At 38.4% G+C, this 25,568-nt stretch overlaps 1 protein-coding gene across 1 annotated transcript; it reads left to right on the plus strand.

Moving 5' to 3' along the window:
* The first annotated feature begins 683 nt into the window (after window positions 1-683).
* On the plus strand, window positions 684-1,046 carry LOC110925104. Its single transcript, XM_022169071.1, has one exon. The coding sequence runs from the start codon at window positions 684-686 to the stop codon at window positions 1,044-1,046; it is 363 nt and encodes a 120-aa protein (XP_022024763.1).
* Window positions 1,047-25,568: the final 24,522 nt, after the last annotated feature.

A 25,568-nucleotide genomic window follows, 5' to 3' on the forward strand; every position in this document is an offset into this window, starting at 1 on the left:
GATCCAAGGGAGCCATACTTATAAGATTCATTTCAATATCTTGTTCATGACCACAAGTAACAAATCCAATAAAATATAGAATAAATCTTGAAAGGCATGGGGGTGGGTCCCTTGGTGACCGAATTCGGTTAGGGGGGGGGGGTTTGATGTAAATTTTGTAACTAGATGGTAAAGGTAAGTTCAATTCCAAGTAATATGATTTCATATATTAGTTAGTTGATATTTATGGGGTGTTATGGTGTACGGGGATCATGACTAGCCAAGAAATAATTAAACAATGTTTCTTGCAATATTTTGGTGTTCCGGGTAATGTCCGGTTGTTCGGTTGGATACCGTTCTGTTAAAGTGCTAAGTTATTCCATCTAGTGTCCTATATATATCTTTTTGTAACATTTTTAATTCCCAACAGAGAAAAATGCCCGGATAGTCCCTGTGGTTTCGCCTTTTTTCACCTTTAGTCCCCAACTTTCTAAAATTACCTGAATAGTCCCTAAGTTTTCATTTTTTGTTCCCGGATTGTCCCTGGCGTGGATGGGAGTTAGTATTTTCAGTTAAGTTGATGTAAGATGACCGAAATACCCTTAATATAAAATAAAATAAACTAATCAACTAATAAATAAATAAACATATTTAGCAATGCCATTCTCTCTCTCTCTTTGATCCCCTCTCTCTCTATAACAGCCATGGCCTCTCTCTCTGTCTCTGTCAAGAATCAAGACTTATCAACAATACCACCACCACCCAACAATCATTCTTTCTCCGCCGTTCCCGCCACGGTTCTACCATTGCCACCCAACAGTCACTTAAATCCACCACCACATCATCCTCACGCACTCCCACTCGCCGTCAGTCTTTCTCCACCTGCCGCCGTGGAGACGCTTGTTCTCTTCTCTGGTCATGGGTGTGAAGTTGAAGACCTGCAAATCGAATGGCCGGTGGTGGTAGTCAAAAACCTATACCTGCAAATCACGGTTCTACCATCGCCACCCAACAGTTACTTAAATCCACCACCGCCGCCATCATCACTATCTTCTTTCCAATTCTAATTCTCTTTTATGTTATAGCTGCTGATTGATCGTCACATTGAGTTCTGTGTTGTTGATTTTGACATTTTGTTCTTAGAGTTGTGAGGTTTGATTGGATGAGAATTAATCTGCTGAGGGTGAATTAGGGTTCCATTTATGTTTGAGAGAGGTTGAATTTGAATAGGGCTGGGTTGAGATGGAAGGGAGTGTGGATAATAATAAGAAGAAGAAGAACGAGGGGAAAAGTGGCATGTGGGCTTTGCAACATAAGTTTAATCAGCCAATGGAGGATGAAGTAGCTAGCAAGCTCAAGAACATGTACACAGAGAGGGTACCACTTTCTTCTTTTTATCTCCTGTTAAAAAAAATTACATTTTGACATTTGTTGTTCTATGAATAATAAGCATGATGATCATCGTCATCTTTTCTGAGTGCTTTTCGTGTTATATACTTGCTACTTTGTATTTTGGGTTTTTAAAGTATATTGTTAAGTAATTTTCTTAAATGAAAGTGTTATAAGTTCTAGTAAATTGAAATGAACATCACTTCTGTCACAGAGATGAATAAGGTGAAATGGTGTGTGTGTGGGTGGTGGTGGTGGGGGGGGGGGGGAGATGGTTGTGGTGGTTGAAGGTGGAGATGGTGGTGGTGTGGAGTGGGGAAGATGAAGTGGGTGGTGGGGTTTTATAAATAAAAATGAAGAAGATGCCCGGATAGTCCCTGTGGTTTGGCCTTTTAAAGGAAAGGGTATTTTTGTCATTTCACACCCTCTTAACAGAGAAAACAAACTAAAGTTAGACTCAGGGACTATCCGGGAACAAAAAATGAAAACTTGAGGACTATTCAGGTAATTTTAGAAAGTTGGGGACTATAGGTGAAAAAGGCGAAACCACAGGGACTATCCGGGCATTTTTCTCTTCCCAACACTTAGGAAAACATACAGGACTATTTAGTCAATTTTCTGCACAAAACTAGTATGTTAACAAGCACATGTAAGTATGACATAGTAATCAGAAAGCAGTTAAGTAATTCAGCACAGTCGTCAAGCACTTTAATTAACATTAATAAATCGTACGGATACATGTAATTATGAGGGTTGTCACATTCTCCCCCTGTTAAGAAAATTTCGTCCCGAAATTTAGAGCGTGGTTACTGAGGAAGCTAGTTAAGTTGCGTGGTTTCCTGGTTTTCCTGGGGTGTCACATCATCCCCCCGTTGGTTTGGAATTTCGTCCCAAAATTCTGCAGTAGCTTCAGTCTCAGTAGTGGTTGCACTTTTCTTAAACAACTGGGGATACTTGAGTTTCATTTGGTCTTCTCGTTCCCAGGTATACTTGTCACACCCCAACCGATGGCGGAAACATCGGGATGAGACGAAGTGTGTAGATTGTAAGAGACTTCATAACACTATGTGACAATATTAATTTAATTCAAATTTCATTTCAAAACTAATTGTCATACAAGATTCAAATAAAAATAACAACATCGTTCAAATTGTAACATAATCAACGAAAGATAGATTAATCTAGGTGTGTATCTAGTCCACCCTAAATCTTGTTTCATCTTGTAACATCACTTCATCAATTAACCTGCAACATGTATTAAAATAGAGTTCAATGCAAAAGCAAAGGCGAGTATACAAGTTTTGTTACATAGCATAAATAGAGTAAAAAGTGCTCATATCCAACATGATTCATAATATGTGAGTACTAGTATGCAAATATGGCACACAAAATGTTCAAACCCGAGTATACAACGCGTTAAAATAGCCTAATCCCAATAGAGTAGCGGGTGGTAACATGTTTAACTTAACAATACCCCAAGTCTAACGGGCGGTGCGTTAATCCTATAACGCTATAATTGTTAAGGGAGGCTAGCAAAGTTAATGAGCATATATCGACCAATTAGTTTACATAGCATACGAGAATAACAAGTATCACACATAGTTACATGTTAAGCATGGATAGAGTATGTTTAAAATGGTTTAGCATCATTTTGTATAATGTACATGTTGCATCCCAAGGAGATAAAAGTGAAAAGGGATCGAGTATACTCACGGTTTTTGCAAGCTTTCCTACTTGATGTTCCGTGAGTGTTAGTTGTTTAGATTGAAGCACCTTGTCCTCCTACACAAGGAACATAGGTGTGTGAGTTGGGGATAACGGTAGATTATAGATTGGAGTTTAAAAGTGCAAGAACATAACATAGGAAAATAACCATCCATTACATATGATGTTTAGATGGTATACTTACTAACTTGACAATGACCACTTGTTCATCATCAAGGGTTCGGTTTGTTTGAATATTATATAAGTATTACTTAGGTTATAGTATATCATATATGTCAAGCATGAGGTAGAAGACTAAGGTCTTCATTTAGGCACCTCAAAGTGTCATAGAAATCATACATGAGGTAGGAAGAACAAGCTCCTATTTAGGTACCTCCAATGTTCACCATTACACTTGATGTAAAAACATTCAAGGAGGGTCTTGAACTTACATAAGAAATGAAACGAAAAACTATTCTATGAGAAAACATCAAGAAGTGAGTGGATGTTCATGAAAGATAGCCCAAGCTAGTCTAACCATCACACTTTTACCAAGCTTCAAGCTTAAACACTTCTTGTGGGTAGAACCCTAACTAAAACAGAAAGTTTATAAAGTTTAATCCTCTGATTTTAAGTGTCTCAACCTTATTTTTAAGCCCAACTAACCATTCATTTGATTATGAGCATTAGGACATAGGTTTGAGATGAGAAAACTCAAGTTTGGTTAAATTTAACAAAGATTTCATGAAAACAAAAACAATCAGTGGACTTTGGAGTCTTTTTGCCGGAGTTCCAGGGACTTATTTACTGTGAAAAACCCATGGAATCGAAGCTAAGGTCAAACCAAGCACATAGGAAAAAGAATGAGCAAAAACGGACAAGAAACGAGTGAGATATGCTCACTTTTGTGAAGTAGGATGAATCTGCTCGAACACCAATTTGCAGCTGCGTTTTTGATGATTTGAGAGTGATTTGGATGAGTTTGTAAAGTGAAATGAGCTTGGATTAGCTTGGTATTTATAGGAGAGGGTTTAGATTAGGTTATGGTTGAGTATTTAATGTTATAACATGTTTAAAACTCAAAACAAACCCAAAATCCCGCTCAAACAGCGAGCTAAAGGGTCTGGTCGCGCTGATCAGGCCTTTTAAACGAGTGTTTAAATGATAGTTGGGCCGGGTTTATAACCATCAGAAGGCCGCAGCCCAGTGGTTAGTTTGTGTGTGTGCGAGACAGGTTACCCGTGTTCGAGTCTCGACAGCCTCTTTTTATTTGTTTGATTATTTATAGTTTCAGAAGTTACACAATTGGTCCCAGCAGGTTTAAACTTTCAGCTAATTGCATAACACACCCCCGAATTATTAGATCACCAAGTCATATTAAAAGAAAACTAACTTTTTGTTTCTTTTTCTTTAGTTTAAACTAACTCAGTTAGTTTACTAACTGTAATATCTAACGAGGTTAACAAGTTTATTGATAAACATGATCTTTAAATAACTAATTAATTAATTTAAATAATCTAATTAGTTTAAATAATTGAATAATGTCCATAATTATAACGAATAAAATTCTTTAAATGATTATTCATTTCATGGAGCTTTCGAGTCTCAGTATTTCAGGAGTTTTAACCAGTTTAACGAGTATCAAGTGTCGATAAATAAGAATCATTGAATAATATTTCGATCAAACGAGTAATTGACTAACAGTTGCACATAAGTCTAATATGAATACACAAAATAGTTTCGTTTTCATTATGATCAATAGTCTCGATTTACAATGACACGAAAGTAGATTACAAAGAGAGTACACGCGTCTAAATATGGAAGGTACAACATGACTTGCTAAAATAAGAAGTTCGAAAATGCGGAGCGTTACAATACTCTGGGCCACGATGGGAATTCCAATGAACTCGGACGAGAGGTATTCTGGTACGCTTGAGAATCTTAACATCTCGATCAGTAATCTCTACTGGTTCCTCGACGAATCGTAGCTGGTCGTCGATAGTGAGCTCCTTTAAGGGAACTATGAGGGTCTCATCTGACAGACACTTTTTCAGATTCGACACGTGGAATACGTTGTGAACTCCGCTGAGTTCTTCAGGTAGATTCAACCTGTAAGCGACTTTACCAATTTTCTCAATGATTTCGAACGGTCCGACATAACACGGATTGAGTTTCTCTCATTTGCCAAAATGAACTACATCTTTCCAAAGTGAGACTTTGAGTAGCACCCGATCCCCAACCTGGAACTCGAGTGGTTTCCTTCGCTTATCAGCATAGCTTTTCTGACGGTCACGAGCTGCCACCATTCGTTGTCATATTTGAGCAATCTTCTCGGTTGTATCTACTACAAGTTCTGGGCCAGTGATTTGACTGTCGCCAACCTCTGCCCAACAAAGAGGTGATCGGCACTTCCGTCCGTACAAAGCCTCGAACGGAGCGGCCTGGATACTGGTGTGGTAACTGTTGTTATATGAAAACTCCACTAACGGGAGGTGTTTTTCCCAGCCATTACCAAAGTCGATTACACATGCCCTAAGCATGTCTTCAAGGGTTTGGATGGTGCGTTCAGATTGCCCATCCGTCTGTGGATGATATGCCGTGCTCATATCTAATCGAGAGCCAAAGGACTTGTGCATAGCTTGCCACAATTCAGATGTAAAACGTGAGTCACGATCAGAGATGATGGAGGTTGGCACTCCGTGCCTTGATACCACTTCTTTTAGGTAGATGTCTGCTAGAGTAGAAAACTTACCCGTTTCCTTGATAGCCAGAAAATGTGCAGACTTGGTCAGTCGATCCACGGTTACCCAAATGGTATCATTTCCGCGTTGAGATCTAGGCAGGCCAGTAATGAAATCCATGGAAATCTGCTCCCATTTCCATTTCGAGATCTCTGGTTGTTGAAGTAGGCCTGATGGTTTCTGATATTCGGTCTTGACTCTCGCACAAGTCAAACATTTGCTAACGTAGGTTGCTATGTGGGCTTTCATGCTAGGCCACCAGTATGTAGTCTTGAGATCATGGTACATCTTATTCGAACCAAGATGTACTGAATAACGAGACTTGTGTGCTTCATCGATCACAAGTTCGTGTAAGTTCCCGTAAAGTGGGACCCAGATGTGCCCTGTTACGTAGTAAGCGCCATCTTCCTTTTGTTCTAACCGTTTCCTTGATCCGCGCAGGGACTCAGCCCTGATGTTTTCTGCTTTTAATGCTTCGACCTGAGCATCACGAATTTGAGCGGGAAGGTTAGAGTGAATGGTAAGCTGTAACGCACGTACACGCTTAGGTACAGTATCCTTTCGACTGAGGGCGTCGGCCACAACATTGGCTTTGCCCAGATGATACTTGATCGCACATTCGTAATCGTTCAAGAGCTCGATCCATCGGTGTTGTCGCATGTTTAACTCCTTTTGCTTGAAGATATGCTCGAGACTCTTGTGATCGGTGTAAATGGTGCACTTGGTACCGTACAGGTAACGTCTCCATATCTTAAGTGCGAAGACAACTGCTCCCAATTCCAAGTCGTGTGTAGTGTAGTTTCTTTCGTGAACCTTAAGTTGGCGCGATGCGTAAGCAATGACCTTGTCACGTTGCATTAACACGCAACCAAGTCCTTGGATGGAAGCGTTGCAATAAACCACAAAATCATCTGTGCCTTCAGGAAATGAGAGGATAGGCGCGCTACAAAGTCTATCCTTCAAGTGTTGAAACGGGAACTCCTGTGCATCACCCCAACGATAGGTGACACCCTTCTGGGTTAGTGAAGTGAGAGGTTGCGCAATCTTTGAGAAATCCTTGATAAACCTTCGGTAATATCCTGCCAAGCCCAAGAATTGGCGGATTTCTGTTGGTGTACGGGGTGCAGGCCAGTTCTTGATCGAGTCAACCTTGGATGGATCAACATAAATTCCATCCTTGTTTACCACATGGCCTAGAAAGTGGACTTCGCGAAGCCAGAAGTCACATTTCGAGGATTTGGCATACAACTGCTCTGCTCGAAGAAGTTCCAGAATAAGTCGTAGATGCTGCTCATGTTCCTCCTGACTCTTAGAATAGATCAGAATTTGTCGACGAAAACTATGACAAACTTATCCAGGTAAGCTTTGCACACTCGGTTCATGAGATCCATGAAGACTGCAGGTGCATTCGTCAATCCGAAAGGTATAACCAGAAATTCATAATGCCCATAATGAGTCCTGAATGCTGTTTTAGGGATGTCCTCATCTCGGACTCTCAGTTGATGGTAACCTGACCTTAGGTCAATTTTGGAATAGAAACTCGACCCTTGCAACTGGTCGAATAAGTCATCAATGCATGGAAGAGGATAACGATTCTTCGCGGTCACCTTGTTGAGTTCGCGGTAGTCAATACACATCCTGAAGGTACCGTCTTTTTTCTTTACGAATAACACTGGAGCTCCCCAAGGTGAAGAGCTAGGACGTATGAAACCCTTTTCCATGAGTTCTTGTAGTTGGGTGGACTGTTCTTCAAGTTCTGATGGAGCTAGACGATAAGGTGCTCGAGCTATGGGCACTGCTCTAGGAGCTAGCTCGATTTGAAATTCAACTTGACGATGAGGCGGAAGACCAGGTAATTCCTCACGAAATACCTCAGGAAAGTCACGTACAATAGGTATGTCTTCTATCTTCCTTTCTTCCGAGGATGTATCAGAAACGAGGGCTAGAATAGCAGTGTGGCCCTTTCGCAGCCACTTCTGGGCCTTAAGGAAATAGATGATGCCCACAACAGCACCACTCTTGTCGCCACGAATTACGAGGGGTTCTTTACAAGAACGAGGGATGCGGACAATCTTCTCGTTGCAAAGAATTTCAGCTTGCTGATGAGATAACCAATCCATCCCAATAACAACGTCAAAACTACCCAGAACGATAGGAATAAGATCGATAGAGAAGGTCTGACCAGCTAGGACGAGGTTACAGCCCTTAACTATGTGTGTGGCTTCAAGACTTTTACCGTTTGCTAGTTCTACTGTGTGTTTGGCGTTCATAAGTGTTGGAGTGCGCTTAAGCATTTGGCTAACTTTTAAGGACACATAACTAGTATCGGCACCCGAATCAAATAAAACAGTAACAAAGAAGTCGTCCAAAAGAAACGTACCCATCACAACGTTGGGATCGTTCCTTGCATCACCCTGACCAATCACGAAGGCACGACCTCGGGCGCCATTGCCATTATTGTTATCCCCGTTGTTGCCTCCATTATTGCCTCCATTGTTGTTCCCGTTTCCTTGGTTGTTGTTGTTGTTCTAATTCTGGTTCAGCTAGGGATAGTTCCTCTTAAAGTGGCCTTCAGCGCCACACTGAAAGCATCCTTTATTGCCCTTCTGTTGCTGCTGTTGGTGATTCTGTGGAGCTTGTTGTTGCTGTTGACGATTCTGATTCGCAGGACGCGGGCTCCTGCAATCCTTGGCTTCATGACCCAGCTTGTTACATCTCAGACAACGACCCTTGTGGCACTGCCCGCTATGATGCTTATTGCACCGGTTGCACTTGGGGTGGTTCCCTCGGTATCCACCCTGTCCTTGACTACCAGAAGATTGCTGACCAGGACTCTGGTGGTCATCAGTCTTTCGCTGCTAAGACTGAACTGAAGTAGAACCCTTACCCGAATTTCCATCCCACTTGCGCTTGTTATCATTGGGAGCATCAGAAGTAGTAGTAGCGCTAATATGCTTGGGCAGCCTGTTCTGCTCAACTGCCTGATCAATGAGACGATGAGCTAACCGGATGATTTGCTGAATGGTGCCAAGATTAGCTGAGGTCACGTGGCTTTGAATTTCTGGCACCAAACCCTTAAGGTACAGCTCGATACGCTTGATAGGAGGATCCACCATAGTAGGGCACAAGATAGCTAGTTCATTCGATCTCTTTGTGTATGCCTCGATCTCAGACCCCGTCATCTTCAGATTGAAAAATTCCACCTCTAGCTTGTGGATGTCGTCACGACTACAGTACTCTTCTTTGATCAAATCTTTGAAGTCGTTCCATGGGGTGGCATTAGCAACCGCCAGCCCTAACAGTTTTTTCCACCAGGTTAACGCAGCACCTTCGAGTGTTCCAGTAGCAAATTTCACCCTACGATCTTCAGGGCATTCACACATCTCAAAAACAGACTCAAGCTTCTCGAACCAGTGAAGAAGGCCTACAGCTCCTTCTGTGCCGCTGAAAGTACTAGGTCGGCAGTCCATGAATGTTTTGAAAGTGCACACAGGAGGCTGTGCAGGTTGACCTGTCGTGAGAGTAAGGAAGGACAAAGTTTATCACAAGGGTTGGTTTATGAGAGTAGGATCTAAACATCCTAGGATAGGTCGAAATAGCAGGTTATACCTCCTGCTGGAGCTGCTGCGAGTGCCTCAGCAACTCGTTCATTCAAAGCTGTCAACTGAGCTTGAGTTAGGTTGATACCACCACGTCCTCCGCGTCCGCTCATGATCTTCACAATGAAGCAACGTAAGTGAGGAAAGTGTCGCAAAAGTGCGTAAGCATGGGACGACAGAAGAGAGTAAGCACACAAGGCTCAAATAGCAGTTATCACGTTAACTAATGCACTCTGTGAACTATCTAACCAACAGTATAAACATAATTCATACCACCTATTGTGTCGAGTCTTGCACGTGGAGCGAAGCGTCGTTGTGGATCGTCGAGCACTGTACAGGTTATAGTCTGGTTTTGTCAAAAAGCTTTTCCCTTTTTAAAACCAAGTTCACTATAACCAATGGCTCTGATACCAATCTGTCACACCCCCAAAATCCACCATGCAGAGTATCACCGCTTGGAGGCGTGACATGACCAGGATCGAGCCACCAATCATATTGAACAACGTAATTAAGTAAATAAAACCAACCACAATACAATTGGTGACCAAAAGAAAGTAACCGATTTTAAGTTTATAGCGGAAGCATAAAACGTAAGTCCAAAACATAAGTTCTATAGTTCATAGGTTTAAAGTAAAAAACGAAGGTTTAATAAGTTCATAAGGAACAAATGTTTAGCGCGGGATATAACAATCCATATTCCACAACGACCTCTTAATCGTGCAAGCTCCATAAGCATCTAACGACCTGTAATGCATGTAACAACGAGTCAACAACAAAGTTGAGTGAGTTCACGGTTGGTTGTTTAGTTTTAAGTTGTTTCCGAAAACATGGTTTGTCTTTCGTTGGCTTATTTGCCGTGGGGGTTACCCCATAGTTGAAAGTGTGATTAACCAGTTCCTTCTTTATTACCCAAACCATATCCAAAATCAGTGGGGGTTTCCCCATGTAAACCACTAGACCATACCATATCGACAACTGACGAACAATAGTTGTGCCCTACGTCAATGTCTATCATCATTGACAGTTTGCCATAGTCCATTAGTACACGCCCGTCCGACTGGCTCGGTGTGAGGTTTGTTAAACCTAATAGCGCTATTAACTAATGACGTGCTCGCCATTGGTCTCGGCGATTAAGTCGATATAAAATGAGGGACTTAATAATAGAGTTTTGTATAGTAATTTTTAAGGTTGTTGTCCTACCCAAGGAGGACGGACGTACGTATTCTACCCAAGGAGAATACGCAGGATTAATATTGGCATCCTACCTAAGGAGGATGGCGGTACATATCCTACCCAAGGAGGATATGTAGGTTCCGTTTTAATTCTTTAACCCATTCCCAAACCACCGGGAATCCCATGTCTTGTAGAAAGTGTGAACTCACCTTGGTTTGCTCGGTTAGATTAATTACTCAAATAATCAGGAAATCAAGCACGTCCTAATAAGGTACAAATAACAATCAGTTTCTCATGCATAACACGTATCCTACGTACGGTTTATCTACTCACTACTTCTATCACATACCACATAATTCTAGTGTCATGGTACTTTGTTAGGTTATATTATTTTACCCTAAAATAATATAACTATCTCACAAAATAAACAAGTATCCACACAAGTGTTCTAGTATAAAATATATATTCTAAACATATATATTTATCCATTTCACTTGTAAAAATCAACCTCCGATACTTTATGTTTTTGTGACAAAACTCATGGCGAAGTTTATTTTGAAAAGCAAGGTTAAAACGTATATGTGAACACTTGTTAGAAAAATAATTTCTAAGTGTTGCAAATTTTAGAAAATTTCGCCAGAGTTTCCTTTGTAAATGGAGGGGTCCATGCTAATAAGCATATCATTTTCTTTTCCGAAAACCAATCAAACAATCAACAACAATTTACTAAGAGCAAACTATTCCAATTACAAACCAACATGAACTTGATGTTTCGTAAAAACGCGTAGTAACTTGGTATGGCGTTTAGTGGACTTAGTTACCTTTCAAAGTGTATTTATTTCTTTAAAAATCATTTTATTAAAAAGAGTTAAGTGTTTACAACTTGTAAACAATTTTTACAAAATTTAACCTTTTGAACTCTTCTTGTAATAAAATGTTTCTACACTTGTTTCACTTCCAAAAATGGTGTAAGTGTATGTAATAGTCATGTCTTTCCAGAAATCGCTTCTTGAACTTGGTTCATTTAGAAAAGCCTTTTGTAAAACTCGGATCTACATGATCCTCAACTTACTTGTTCACTCATTTTTCAAGAAATTCATTTTTATCAAGTTCATATTTAAACTAGAAGGTGATTATTTCATGTATCACATAATCACCTTCCTAGTCTTGTTAAATCATGTTTCTAAACATCATTTATCAAGCTTCATATGGTGATTAACATCACACAACCAAGAAATCAACAAGAAATCAACAATATAACCACAACAACATTATACTACAACATTTCATCATGTTTTCCTTTTTATGTAAGCTTTATGTTTAATCTTTTAGTTCATGTTCTTAGTGTTCTTGATAAGATAAACATACTACAAATTTTTAACCACAAAATAGAAGTAACAAGGGTTAACCAAGGAACTTACAACTAGCTCAAAGGCTAGGGAAGAACTCTAGTGAAAAATATGATGAAAAATGGTGTGAGAAAGCAAAGTATGAAGTTCCTTCAAGTTCCTCAAGCTTCATCCTTCACAGGGCACCTTCTAATACTTGAATAAAGCTTGGGGATGGATGAAGATGATGATGATGATAAAGTGGTGGTGGTGGCGGTTCTAGTGAGGGCCGAGAGAGGGAGAGAGAGAGTGAAGGAGAAGGAGTGTGATCTTTGTGAAGATATCTAATGATATGGTGATCCAAGGGAGCCATACTTATAAGATTCATTTCAATATCTTGTTCATGATCACAAGTAACAAATCCAATAAAATATAGAATAAATCTTGGAAGGCATGGGGGTGGGTCCCTTGGTGATCGAATTCGGTTAGGGGGGGGGGTTGATGTAAATTTTGTAACTAGATGGTAAAGGTAAGTTCAATTCCAAGTAATATGATCTCATATATTAGTTAGTTGATATTTAGGGGGTGTGATGGTGTACGGGGATCATGACTAGCCAAGAAATAATTAAACAATGTTTCTTGCAATATTTTGGTGTTCCGGGTAATGTCCGATTGTTCGGTTGGATACCGTTCTGTTAAAGTGCTAAGTTATTCCATCTAGTGTCCTATATATATCTTTTTGTAACATTTTTAATTCCCAACACTTAGGAAAGCATACAAGACTATTTAGTCAATTTTCTGCACAAAACTAGTATGTTAACAAGCACATGTAAGTATGACATAGTAATCAGAAAGCAGTTAACTAATTCAGCATAGTCATCAAGCACTTTAATTAACATTAATAAATCGTACGGATACATGTAATTATGAGGGTTGTCACATTGTTGCTGGCAGTAAGTTTTGCAAATTGGCAGAATAGGCCCCTGAGACTCCAAACTTGATTTTTGATGCGTTTTGGCACTTCTAACACCCGTCAAGCCCATTTTTAAGCTCCATAAAGAAGTTAAAACATAGGGAACTTGAAATATGCTCAGAAATGTTACGGATGTCGGTTCGTTCGGCCATACGGTTGCGTTGTTCGGTTAATTATGACAGAAATCGTAACGGATGCGAAAACGATCCAAATTGCGAAACGAATGAAGTTTTAGCATTCAAATCACTAAGATAAATATTTTAATGATTACAAAAATTTTTGGATGTGCAGATATGGTCAGAACGTAAGCTATGCGCGTAAATGCAAACTTATGCACTTTTTGACGTTTTTAGTCCCTGTTTGACCAAATAAGTTTATTTTAGCATACCGAACCCCTCAAAGCCTATTTCTAAGCTTTGTAAAGGATATTTAGGGTATGTTTAACTTATGATCATATTCTGGAAGGTTCGTTACTATACGAATCGACAGGCTTTCGCAGTTTGACACAAATAGTCCCTACGAGCGAATTAACTTGATTTAGCCATACCAAACCCTTCAAAACTTATTTATAAGTTATGTATATGTTATTTAAGGTATGTTAAGCTTATTTTTAATGTTCCGGAGTGTTTGTGGCATTAAACTGACTACGTTTACGCATCAGTTTGCGTATAACTTTCCAGAAAGCGATTTAGAGTTTGAAATCGAACAAGGATTGAAATGAAAATTTTTTAAACATGAATAATCAAATATAGAGATCAAAATACGTTGTTTCATTGATAATTGATCTGCCCAGATTTTGAATAATGATTACACAAGCACAGGTGTCACACTTTTTACTCGCGAATCAAGTTTTAAATTTATAAAACACAATACAATACTATCACTCTACACACACGTTAGAGCAAGTGCACCCATAGCGGACGTAGTATAGTGATGATAAGATACCGAGGTCATCCAAGGACACAAGAGCCTTTAATACCGGCTTATCGTTAACGTCTAATCTAACCAAGTTTTGATAAAAATTTTTGAAAGTTATAAAAAGTAAACTAGAAAACAAAAAATAAAATATAAGGAAAAACAAATAGACAAGAAGGAATCACTTGGTTTCAACTCCTCTTTTATGTATCCCTTAATGATTTCCGTACTTTAGGCATTTTAAAAGATTATCTTTAAGTTATCGTAGTTTGCCCCATTCCAGGCAGCGTTACCCTCAACCTATTGGTCTGAGTTAGCAGGGATACAGTCCCGCAAAGTCGGATTGTTAAAAGATAATTAAGTAAGTTGTTAATGCGAAAAGTGGTAGGCCCCCTTGTAGGCAGCGTTACACTCAACCCATTCGTCTGAGTCAGCAAGGATACAATCCCGCAGGATTGGTTTAAAGTTTTAATAGTAGTTTATAGATAAGGGATTCAAGCGGTTTCTTACTTCTCCCGAGGCGGACATTACCGCCCACTCATGAAGTCTTACTAAGCTTGAACCAGGTTCTCGCAGGATCTATACACTGAACGAAACATAGAATTACCCAACCCCCCTTTTAACCCCCTTCCAGACAGTTAATGTGCTTTATACAGACAATAAAGACACAAATGAGTGAACCACCAAAGCACGAAGAATGGTTAAATAAATTCGCCTTCAGTATAGAAAACTAGTTATTAAAGTCATTAATACATACCCAAATAAAAAGGAGCCAAAGGTTGGAAATCAAAAAGTAATACATAAAAGATTTATCTTCACCAAGTGATGTAAGAGTTTAGCCAAGCATGGCCTTTGTTTGACAAGAACTCTTACGATCGATCTTGGATCCCGAGACTACTACACACTCTAAATGATGGAAGATGGATGATTGTGGTGGGTGTTGGTGTTATAGTGGTGGTGGAGTGGTGGCAAGTTTGAGAGAAGTGGTTTACCAAGGGATGGATTGGAATGGAACCAAGCACCCCTATTTATAGCTTAATTCAGATGATCAACATGGCCTGCGCCCGCCTGGCACGGCCCCGTGTCCATCCTTATCTCTCTTCCTCATTAACTGCAGTGTCAGGTCTTGTACTAGTACGAACCCGTGTGTCAACGACACTGCCCGTGGCCATTGTACTTGATGTACTATCTCAGATTCTGCAAATCTTAGAGTTGACCTTGACCACGCCCCGTGTTGCCTTAGCACGGCCCCGTGTTGGTTTGTCTGGTTTGTCTTTTGCTGTTGTCTTTTCTTCTGCAGAGAATCTTGATTGGGCACGACCCATGCCCGGTGGGCACGACCCCATGCCAGAGCTTCTGATCTTATTATTTTGTTGGTTTCAATGTGGATGGGGGCTTGGCGAGTCGTGTCAATGCTCCTTATTTGTATTTATGTTGTTTTTTGCTGTTAGTTTGCCTCTTTTGTGCATTTAAGCCCTTTTGACCCTGTAAATTCAAAAGGAACAAATAAACATGCTTTTTCCAACATTAGTACTGAAAAATGGTTGATTTTACGCCGTATTTGATATAATTTACATGTTGTATTTTACGCATTTCACTTGCATTTAGATTTGGAAAGATCAAAAGAATGTTTATATGAATTCTATAGTTTGTGATTATGTTAGTATGATGATTTAGGCCAAGATTGTTATCTAGTATGACCATGCTTGTGGTTCATATCAAGAACATGATGAATATTTTACTTACTTAAAAGCAAGTTAGGGTGATTAGTATGTTGTTCATGGTGGTTTTCCCTAATTTGTAGAGTTAGGAGTTTTAACAAACAAATAACTCATGATTAAAGATTAACATCAACTTAGCAAGTGAACTTAAAAAGAATAATTTTTAGGTGATTAGAATTTAATTTCATTTTAGTTTTCCTAAAGATTATAAAACTAGGAAGCCTTGAATGGGGACTTAGTTAAATTTGGATCTTGCATCATCACTAGTTCTTCCCCTTTGTTGTCACATTTTTGTTAGTGGAAACTTAGTTTAGGCAACCTCCTTTAGATTAGTTAGTAGTTTGTTTTTCGCATGATAAATTAGAAACAAAACCAACCCGTTGATTGAAAAGGCTTTTAAGTAGCAAAAGTTTAGTATCGAGACACCACATCCACGGATTGATATCCGGTTCTTACCGATAAACTATATTACCACTCGACAGGTACACTTGCCCTTTTGTGTGTGTAGTTTAGTTCTTTGGTGAAAATCATTTCTAAAACTAAAACTCTGTGAAGAAAAATTCCTGTAAAAAATATATATAATTCACGCACATCAGATACTAAATTTCCTTACAATATGGCTTCGAAATGAGGCCAAATAACATTAAAAAACCCAACTTCAATTCCCATAACAAAGACAACCCAAAAACCATAAAATACAACTAATAGAAACGTAAACCAATACATAAGCATCGGGTACAAGCAACCAATGCATTGCCATGTTACTAATTGATAGTACGTAAATAAATAATTTGGATCTGCTCATACACATGCACAACAGTCCATAGCAACTAAATGTTACAAACTGATAATATATAGATGAAAATGCATGTTCACACAGCCATAACCGAACATACACCATCAAACAAATCAAGATCAAAAGCTTTAGAAAGGCTGCAACAAAAAGTGTCACGTCAAAATTGAAGAACCATCATTGTCACACTCTTATAACCATCAAACCACACACTCTTATATAACCATCAAACCATCTTCATCAAGACAAAAGAGGCATGCAATACCAAAAAACGTCTTTTAAACAAATACATCAGATCTCTTTGACCAAAACAGTCTCGGGTGAACATCCAAGTATCATCTTCATCGACATCAAGTCATAAAGTAACCAAAGCCATGAACATAAGGAAAAAGGTTCAATCAGGTAACCAAATAAGAAAAACCTAGTTCACAGGAATCAAACAAATAATCAAAATCCGAGTACAAAACAACAACTTCTTCACCAAGTAATGACAACATGTTGGGTTATGTAAGATATGTTGATGATGAAATCCAAAACCCTGGGAAACCATCTCCCAGCCTGATGGAATAAGTTGGAGTACAAGTCAATGTACATAAATTTTCCTCCCTTGAAAGTTATCCAAACAACCACCCAAACTACTGGTCTTAGGAATTATTGCCTAAAGATAAAAAACAACAAGTACAAAGAGCTGGAATGCAAAGTGTTGGTGAACTAGTCAACAGTCAAAGTCAACACAATGAAGGCTGAAGACCAGAAGACAAGGTCAAGTCAAATGAAGACCATAAGCACTGGATTTCTAAAAGTATTGGTTTGCACCAGCAGTCTAGGAATCCCTGTTGTTTGTATTGTATTATCTAGCAGTTTTGTTTCCTTGTAGTTTACTTCAAATGTCTAGTAGTTGCGCAACAGTTCTACACAACTACTGGCAGTTACACATTCAATAGGGTAGTTTAGGGTCGCTTTCATGGTGATGTCACCAGCAGTTCTCTCCTCTATATATAGTTCACTCTTCAGTTCGGTGAACTAACTCTAGGAAAAAAACATAAGAACCTAAGAGAGAGAGTTCGCTTGATGGGGGAGTACAATCTTGTACAATTGATTGTAATTGACATATGAATGAATAATATATGAATCATTGACAATGATTCCCAAATCCAGCAATGTTTATGATGATGTGTCTATTATCTCAAACTGTTTGATTACTTGTTAATTTAGCAACTGTTATTATCAAAAACTCACATCATTCACTAACTCTCAGATCCAACAACTGGTATCAGAGCAAGGTTACACTAAATTGACATAATCATTGATTCAGAACATCAACCAGCTCATATTGATAACTAATTATGAGATCAAAAGGACTTGAGAAGTATTAGACCAATTGAAATATTAAATTGTTTTGATACTTTGTTTTTAGAGTAATTCTCTATAGAATTTAGAGAGATGTCAATCACTCATGATCCTCACAATACCGGATCGGTAAACAAGCCTACGATGCTCGTTTGCCATGAATTCAAAATCTAGAAACGAAGGTTGTGTCACCACTTATCCCAGCAGAACATAGGTTACTGGAGGTCTGTGGTCTTTGGTTCGTATGTTCCCTCTATACCGAGTATCGAACAACCAAATGTCAATGTTCCAAAGAAACCCACTGATTATCTTAGCAAGATTTCTAGAAATTGGAGCTCGATGCTAAGGCAATCGGGATACTGGCCATGGCTTTACCCAATGAAATCTATGTTGGATTGCTCCACTGTGAGAATGCCAAAGAATTGTGGGATGCTTTGAACGAACAATTTGGTGTTACAGATGAAGTACAAGAAATTTTAAGGGAAATTTTGAAGCAACAATATGAAACATTCACCCATATTAAGGGAGAATCTCTGACTCAACAGTTTGAGTGATTCAATTGCTTAATCAGTGAGCTAAGGATTGTTGATGAAACGTTCACAAATGTTGCTCTGAGTCACAGATTGTTAATATCTATCCCTAACAAGTGGGATACAATAGCAATTGTTTTGAGAAACTCTGTTGGTTTCAAGGAACTAACCCTGACACAACTTCATGGTACGCTCCTCACATTTGAGAGAGAAATAAACCAGAAACAAAATTTGTTATCAGTTGGAAAGGTTGCAGATGATTATTCATTGGAAATAGTGCTTTATTTAGTGAAAATGAATCTTCATCAACCAGCAGTTTGGGTGATTAGGGTTATGATCACTTTGTTGACATAACTACTGGTTTTAATTCATAGACAACCCACAATCTGTTGGAAACAAAAATTTTGTATTAGTAACAAATGATTAATGACCCATGGACCCTACTGATCAAGAGGAATTTGATCTTCTAGACCAACTTACACTTCTGAGCATTAGAATAAGCAAATTTTATAACAAAGCTGGTAGAAGATTTCCAGGGTTAACGGGTAAGAGTAAATTTGAGAGGGAAGAGTCCAAAGTTGAATGGTACAAATGCCATAGATCAGGTCATTTTGCCCAACATCATTTGTGACATACCCTAGCCAAATGATTCATTCTGAATCAACTGCTGGACAACACAAACATATTCTTCGAATGCATATCAAAACTCTTCACAAAGTGCTCTTGGTCCATCCACACAATACACTACACACCTAGCACATGGTCCAACTCAAATGGCATACCAATATATCACTGGATTGTCCCAACAACCTCAAGCATATATCCAGATGTCATCACAATCACAAAGTCTATCCCAGGCTTCTTTACCAGCAGTTTCACAAGCTGTTGTATTCCCTGCACCAGAAACCACTCAACAAAGCTTTTTCACTCAAAACTTTGTATATTAGAGTAGTCTGCCAAAGGATTTGAATGATGAGCATTTTGGACTGATTGTTATGGGCTAAGGCAATAAAAATCTAGCATTAGTAGCTATAGAAACTCTTAATGAGTCCTTTGACCAAAGCACTAGTGAAACTGATTGATTTAACATTATAACACACAATGTGTCAACAAATGCCGGTCCATCACAGACTGTTGAGATTTATCCAAACATATTATAAGTACTTTGTTCGGAAAAATGCGCCAAAGCATTTGGAGATATTAAGATTGTGAACATCATGCTAAGAAAAAAATTGTGAAAAAACAAAAATTCGCTTAAATCAAACCATTAAGCCACACAGAGAAATTTTGTAAGAAAAGGACCAAATTATTTCGAAATTTAAAACATGAAGCAACTATTCATAATGCATTGGGTCATTGCTTTCAAAATATCAAGAGTGTTATGATTCAACCCAAGTAAATTGTAAAAAATGGGTATAATCATGCAAAGGGTTTGAAATTTTGTTAAATAAACAAACCTAAAGCAATGTTAAGTTTGGTATAGGTTACAATCACACATAAGGACCTAGTGATTATACCCCAAAACACAATGATCACAATGAAACTACTGGATCAGATCACTCAAATGTTGACCACCACACCTTAAATGGTTGAACGAAACTTGTGTTGATAAAAGTTTCAAACAATAATATGTGTGACATCTGGAGAGAAAATGGTACCTAGTGCTAATTCCCCTGCAGTTTTATCCAAAACTGCTGAACCTTGCCAAAACATTAAAGCCAAATCTAAGTTTGCTTCAAAAAGAAGAAAAAATCAATAGAGCACAAAGGTCTGCAACATTTGTGAAAGAATTTATCATAGCACAGAAGACTACCACAAGGTCATTGCTTATGAAAAGAACAAAAGGGTAAATCTAGAAAATCTTCAAGAAAGGCCAGATTTCTATCCTTGTAGTGACTCCAGCTACCGTGAATCAACAGGATCTAATGATGTACACAATATAGTTGAAGCTGAAATAATTAAGAACTCAATACACAGGAAGGTATCCAGTATAAGCAAATGGCCAAAATAGAAAAAAATACTTCTTTTTTTCATCAGCACAAGCATGAGAGGTCTGATTAAAGTGCTAAATTGAAAATATTCGCAGAGGACCAAAAGGAGCTGGTAAAAATGGTACAAAACTGACAGTGAGTCAAAATAGTGGTCAAAGTGACAAATCAAGCACAGATGGAAGCAGAACTACAAATTTGCAGGCCTGGACTTTAAAAACATTCTTTTGAAGCATCACAATAAAAAACAGTTGTTTATTTTACACTAAACTACTGGATTGTTCTAGCAGTTTACTAACTATCCAACAGTACAACTATGACCGTTACATATGTCCTACATATACTCTCACAATGACCCAGATTAAGATTATCAGTTTTACGATGGCCTTCAGTTTAATTGTAAATCTCAACTTCCAATTTCTTTCGAAGTGTGTGTATAACCCTCATTTCTATAATCATGGCTAACTTAGCTTTTCGACCTTCTCACAATTTTATTCTCTATCTAACCAAAAAAAAAAAGGTCACCCTTAATATCACAAATACATTGATCTGATTAAGGAATCTTTATTCTATCATGCACTCGCTGTGAATCCATTTATCTATGAAACTCCTTTAAGATAATTCTTGTCAACAACCAAGTTTACAACCGACAAGAAAGAAGAAGTGTTGGCTATTGTGGGTACAGTTGCAAGAAAATCTGTTGCTGTTACTCTTGAAAATTCTATCCATCAAGCTTCAACTAAATGATATTATTGGAGTCGAAAATTTTGCTAAATCAATAACGGAAGTGGAGTTTGTTGAAGAAGGATTTGGCTCAACAAAGTATGCCACATATGACAAGAAAGACTGCTCTGCTGGTCTCAAGTTTAATTCCACACCCTAATGCAATGCCTTTTAGGTAAATCAGGTATATGGAACGAAGTTCCTCAGTATACGTAATACATTTCTTATTCTATTTTGAGTGGTTCTAAATCCAGACTTTCAAAATAATTTTAAAGACTTATGTTCAAATGTTAATTCATCAACAATGTTTTTAATGTACCCCAGACTCATTATGGAATTTTTACAACAAGAATTGTCTGATGAAGTTCTTCAAAGGGCTAATGTTCTTCCCATTAAAGCTCTTTCTGCACAAACTTCTAGAAGAATGGGAAAACTTAAAACAAAGCCTGAAATTGAAAAGGAGGTTGAGTTAGTGAAGGATGACAATCCCGCACAGCCAGTAGTTGATGAACCACACTCCCTGAGCCCACTGCTCCTGCTGACCAAAGGGAACAACCCACCCCTGGGGAACAACAACAAAAACTACCAAAAAGAGGGAGAAGTCTATTGCACAAAAGTCTTCTACGCCCCTAAAATTAAGAAAATCCTCTGCCACCTCCTTAAATTACTCAAATCATATGTTACTCAGGAAGATGAGGTCCCGGCGAACCTTGCTAAAACACAAATCAGAAATTTGAAACTAATGTTACTTCTTCACATCATGTTTCAGAACCTCAAGCTAGCCAAACTCCTCAAAGGTTCTCTCCAAAGAGCTTTGTTGTAAAACAAGAAACTTATTCACTTATCAACAATTTTAGGGAATCACTTATGAAGGAATGAAATGAATACCTTTGTACCATAAAATGTGCATATCTCAACCGCAAACTACTAAAATGCAACCACGGAAACACACTCGGGTACAAAAGGATTCTACTCCTAGCCCACATGAGCAAGAGGTACATCCTACTCAGGTTGATCCTGTTGTAGTGATTGCAGAGGTGGCTTCTACTATTCTTGATAAACCCATTGGTTTACAAGAAGAAAATAGAAACATATTTAAGACCACCCTGCAGGCAACAACAACTGAACTTCACCATGCCTATAAGGTCTTGGAAGAAGAAAGTGTTGGAGGTGTCACTGTGCCTAAAAAGAGACAAACAACTACTGATACAACCACCATTGGTGGGGAAGCAGACGAGTCCATTTAATTAGATGATGCCCAAAAATAGCAGTTTGAGGCTTTGACGAAATAGCTGGGTGCTGTGGTATCCAATCTTAAGCAGATGGTCACCATAATGCCCCAAGCTAAAGTCCAGCTAAACTCCAAATACACCCAAAAGCTGGCCTCCTCACAAAAGGATCTTCAATCCATATACACTTTGCTCACATCATAAAAGCCACCAGCCACAGAAAGCCAAACAACTAGAGAGACCAAAACCACCTCATCTTTACCAGTAGGGGAGCTTCACTAATCATTCAAACAAATCCTTGAACCTATGTTCGAATTGTATCTTGCAAGCTCTGAAACAAAGATCTTTGGCTCAACTGCTCCTAGACCTTGGTTGGGTCATTATCTTAAAAGGCATGATGATGATGGTGCTGATGCCAAAAGGGGGAGAAGGTGGAAAAGCCCAACATAATCAATGATGGTGCTATTGCAGCAAAGAAAAGGGCAGCTGAAGCAAGGGCAATTACTATGATTGAGAAACAGAAAAGGGCCTTTTGTTAGTGATATTGAGCTTAAAGAAAGGATTGAAGAATTTAAATGGATCAAAGAGGATTAAGTGTTGCCTTGGTGAAAGAAGAAATTGAAAAACATAGGGAAGTAGAGAATGTTGTAAGGAAATACTTGAAGATAAACACAGAAGTTGAAATTGATATGAGGCCACCAGTAGAGAAGCAGGGAACATTGTAAAGAAAGACCTAAAGATAAACACATAAGTTGACATTGATATGAGACCAACAACGGTCATTAAAAGAGCATAAACAATTGAATATTGGAAGATTAGAGAAGAACAGTTCAACTTCCTGAAATAGTTGGTTCAAACAACAACAACAAAACTACTAGAACATATCTAGCTCAACCAAGAACAACAAGAAGCTCAACCTCAAAAGCTGTTGAAAAACCAGTAGTTGATAACAACAAAACCACTGGTTCACTTCACAAGGAAGAGAAAGCTAATTCTTCAAGCTGATCCTGAAGACTCTCCTTCAACACTAGCTGAAACAATTGCATCTGACCCAATTTCAACCGCAGATTTTACTAAAAGCTTCAATCCAATCTCCTCTAAAACAACCGAAGATCCTTCCTTATTTCCAAGGTTCATTATTGAATTAAAAGGATTGCCTCTACTCAAAATAGACGGCAAGCTAAATTATTTGGAAAACGTAAAGAACATGGAAAATGAGGCTTTCCAAGAATTCATTATAAATCAACTAAAGATGACAAAATAAAGGCTCAGTACATCTTGGAAAGGAGAATGGAGGAAGTCAGAGCTTATGAACAACTCATGTTTGAAGAATATCAAAAGCTTTCCAAAACAACTCCCTTCAAAGATCTAGCAGTTGCAAGATTATCAAAGGAAGCATGTTTTGATTGGATTAAAAGAAATGCTCCTTATACAGTCAAGCATTTCAACATCTTCAACTACTAGAATCTTCAACAATTGTTGGATGATGTGGATCGAGTCAAAAGGATCATTGTTGGCCCAAAGGCCAAAGCAACACCTCCCAATTGGAAGATTGGCTAGAAAAGACTGCTAACACCAGAACCAAAAAAAATGTTTAGACTTAAACAAGAACTGATACAAGTTGAATGGAAACAAAGGAGTATAATCATAAATGGAAAGAATCCACACTCCTAAAAGAATACCATGAGTTCTTGAAAGACATGAGACTACATCTAGGGAGGTTTCCTCCTTTACTTGATTGGAAGAACACAGAGATCTATCTTGCTGACAAAAAGAAGTCATCTGCTATTCCTTATAGAGGAAATCGTCTCCAATATGTTTGAACTGCTAAAAGAGTACAAAAACAATGTCACACAAGACCATGAATATGTCATCTGGACATCTAAGATGGACGATGAGACAAAATTCTTCCTATTAAACTGCATGCCGGAAGTTACACATGTCTTCAAGACAAATGAAGATAAGGCAACAGGAATCTCAAAGTAAGCTGGAATCCTCTAGAAGCAACTGCAACCTCTTAGGTCAACTGAGGTCCAAATGGTAGCCTCCAATCTTCCCAAACCCAGAGATTGAGAGAAAACAAGTACTTACGGATTAAAAGGAATGATGTTGAGTTCTTCTACTAGTCAGGATGTGTGACAACCCTCAAAATTCCATGTATTCCGCACAATTTATTAATGATAATTAAAGTGCTTGATGACTGTGTGGAATCACTTAACTGCTTTCTGAATTGTGTGATATACTTACATGTGCTTGTTAACATACTAGTAGTATACAGAAAAGTTACTAAACAGTCCGGTGTGCTTTCCAGAGTGTTGAAAAGTAAAAACATTATAAAAATATATATGTAGGACACTTTACGGATTAATTAAGCACTTTAACGGAACAACACCGAACCGAACAACCGGAATTTACCCGAAGCACAAAAATATTGTAAAACACATTATTTCTATTTTTCTAAACTAGTTATGGGTCCCGAACACCCTAACGCGCTATATATTTCATAACACACCATAAACCACTAATTGTTCCATTTATTCCTAACTAGATTGGTAACTAACCTTTACAACCCAACCAAGCACCCCCCCCTCAAAACCGGTTACAAGGGTGGAGACCCACCCATGATTTTTCTTGATTAAATTAATAGGTATGTATGGTACTTAAGAGACACTTTGTCTAATGGGTAACTAGGTGTTGGAAAGTTTATAAATTGAACCCCTAGTCCATCACTTTCATCATTCACAAATCAACAACAAGCTCCATCTTCTTCCCCCTTGTTCGGCCGCCCCTTGTAGCACCACCACCACCACGACTTGATCACTTCCAAGCATTCTACAAGCATACAAAGGTGCTAGAAGGTGCACAACGAAGCTTAGTGTTCTTGGAAGTTGAAGGGCCACTCCCATCTTCTTTTATCCACCACTTTTCACTCTCGAACTTCCCTAGTCTCGAACTAGTGGTAAGAACTTAGATCTGTTCATTTTTCATGTTATTAGAGTGGTTAATAGTTGTTTGATGATGAAAATCGATGAACACTGAAGAACCATGAACAAAGTCTTGCATATAAACTAACTTGTAATGAAATATTGATGAAACATAATGAAGTGATGATAAACTAAAGTTGTCTTGATTATGTTAATGATTTACTTGCTGATCTACTTGTAATATTGATGTTTGATGTTGTTGTGGTCAGTAAACATGTTAACGGAATCAATCGAACACAAGTTAGAAAATCAGAAGCTGAAACAGTAGGCTGTTTGATAATTACAGCCAACTTCAGTTGGCTATAACAGAACTGTAACTTAACGAAAAATGTATTTTCTGGAGTCTAGATTTATGTATTATGAAATACGGTTCTAATGGCACCGGAATCGTAATTTTTGGACTTCGTTTACTATTTTTAAAGTGTCATTTTGTAACAGTAGCTAGAGCT

Source organism: Helianthus annuus, chromosome 17 (assembly GCF_002127325.2).
Source record: "Helianthus annuus cultivar XRQ/B chromosome 17, HanXRQr2.0-SUNRISE, whole genome shotgun sequence".
Lineage (NCBI taxonomy): Eukaryota > Viridiplantae > Streptophyta > Magnoliopsida > Asterales > Asteraceae > Helianthus > Helianthus annuus.

Excerpts from the sequence above, each read along its gene's own strand:
- LOC110925104 (XM_022169071.1), top strand. The coding sequence starts at position 684 with ATGGCCTCTCTCTCTGTCTCTGTCAAGAATCAAGACTTATCAACAATA.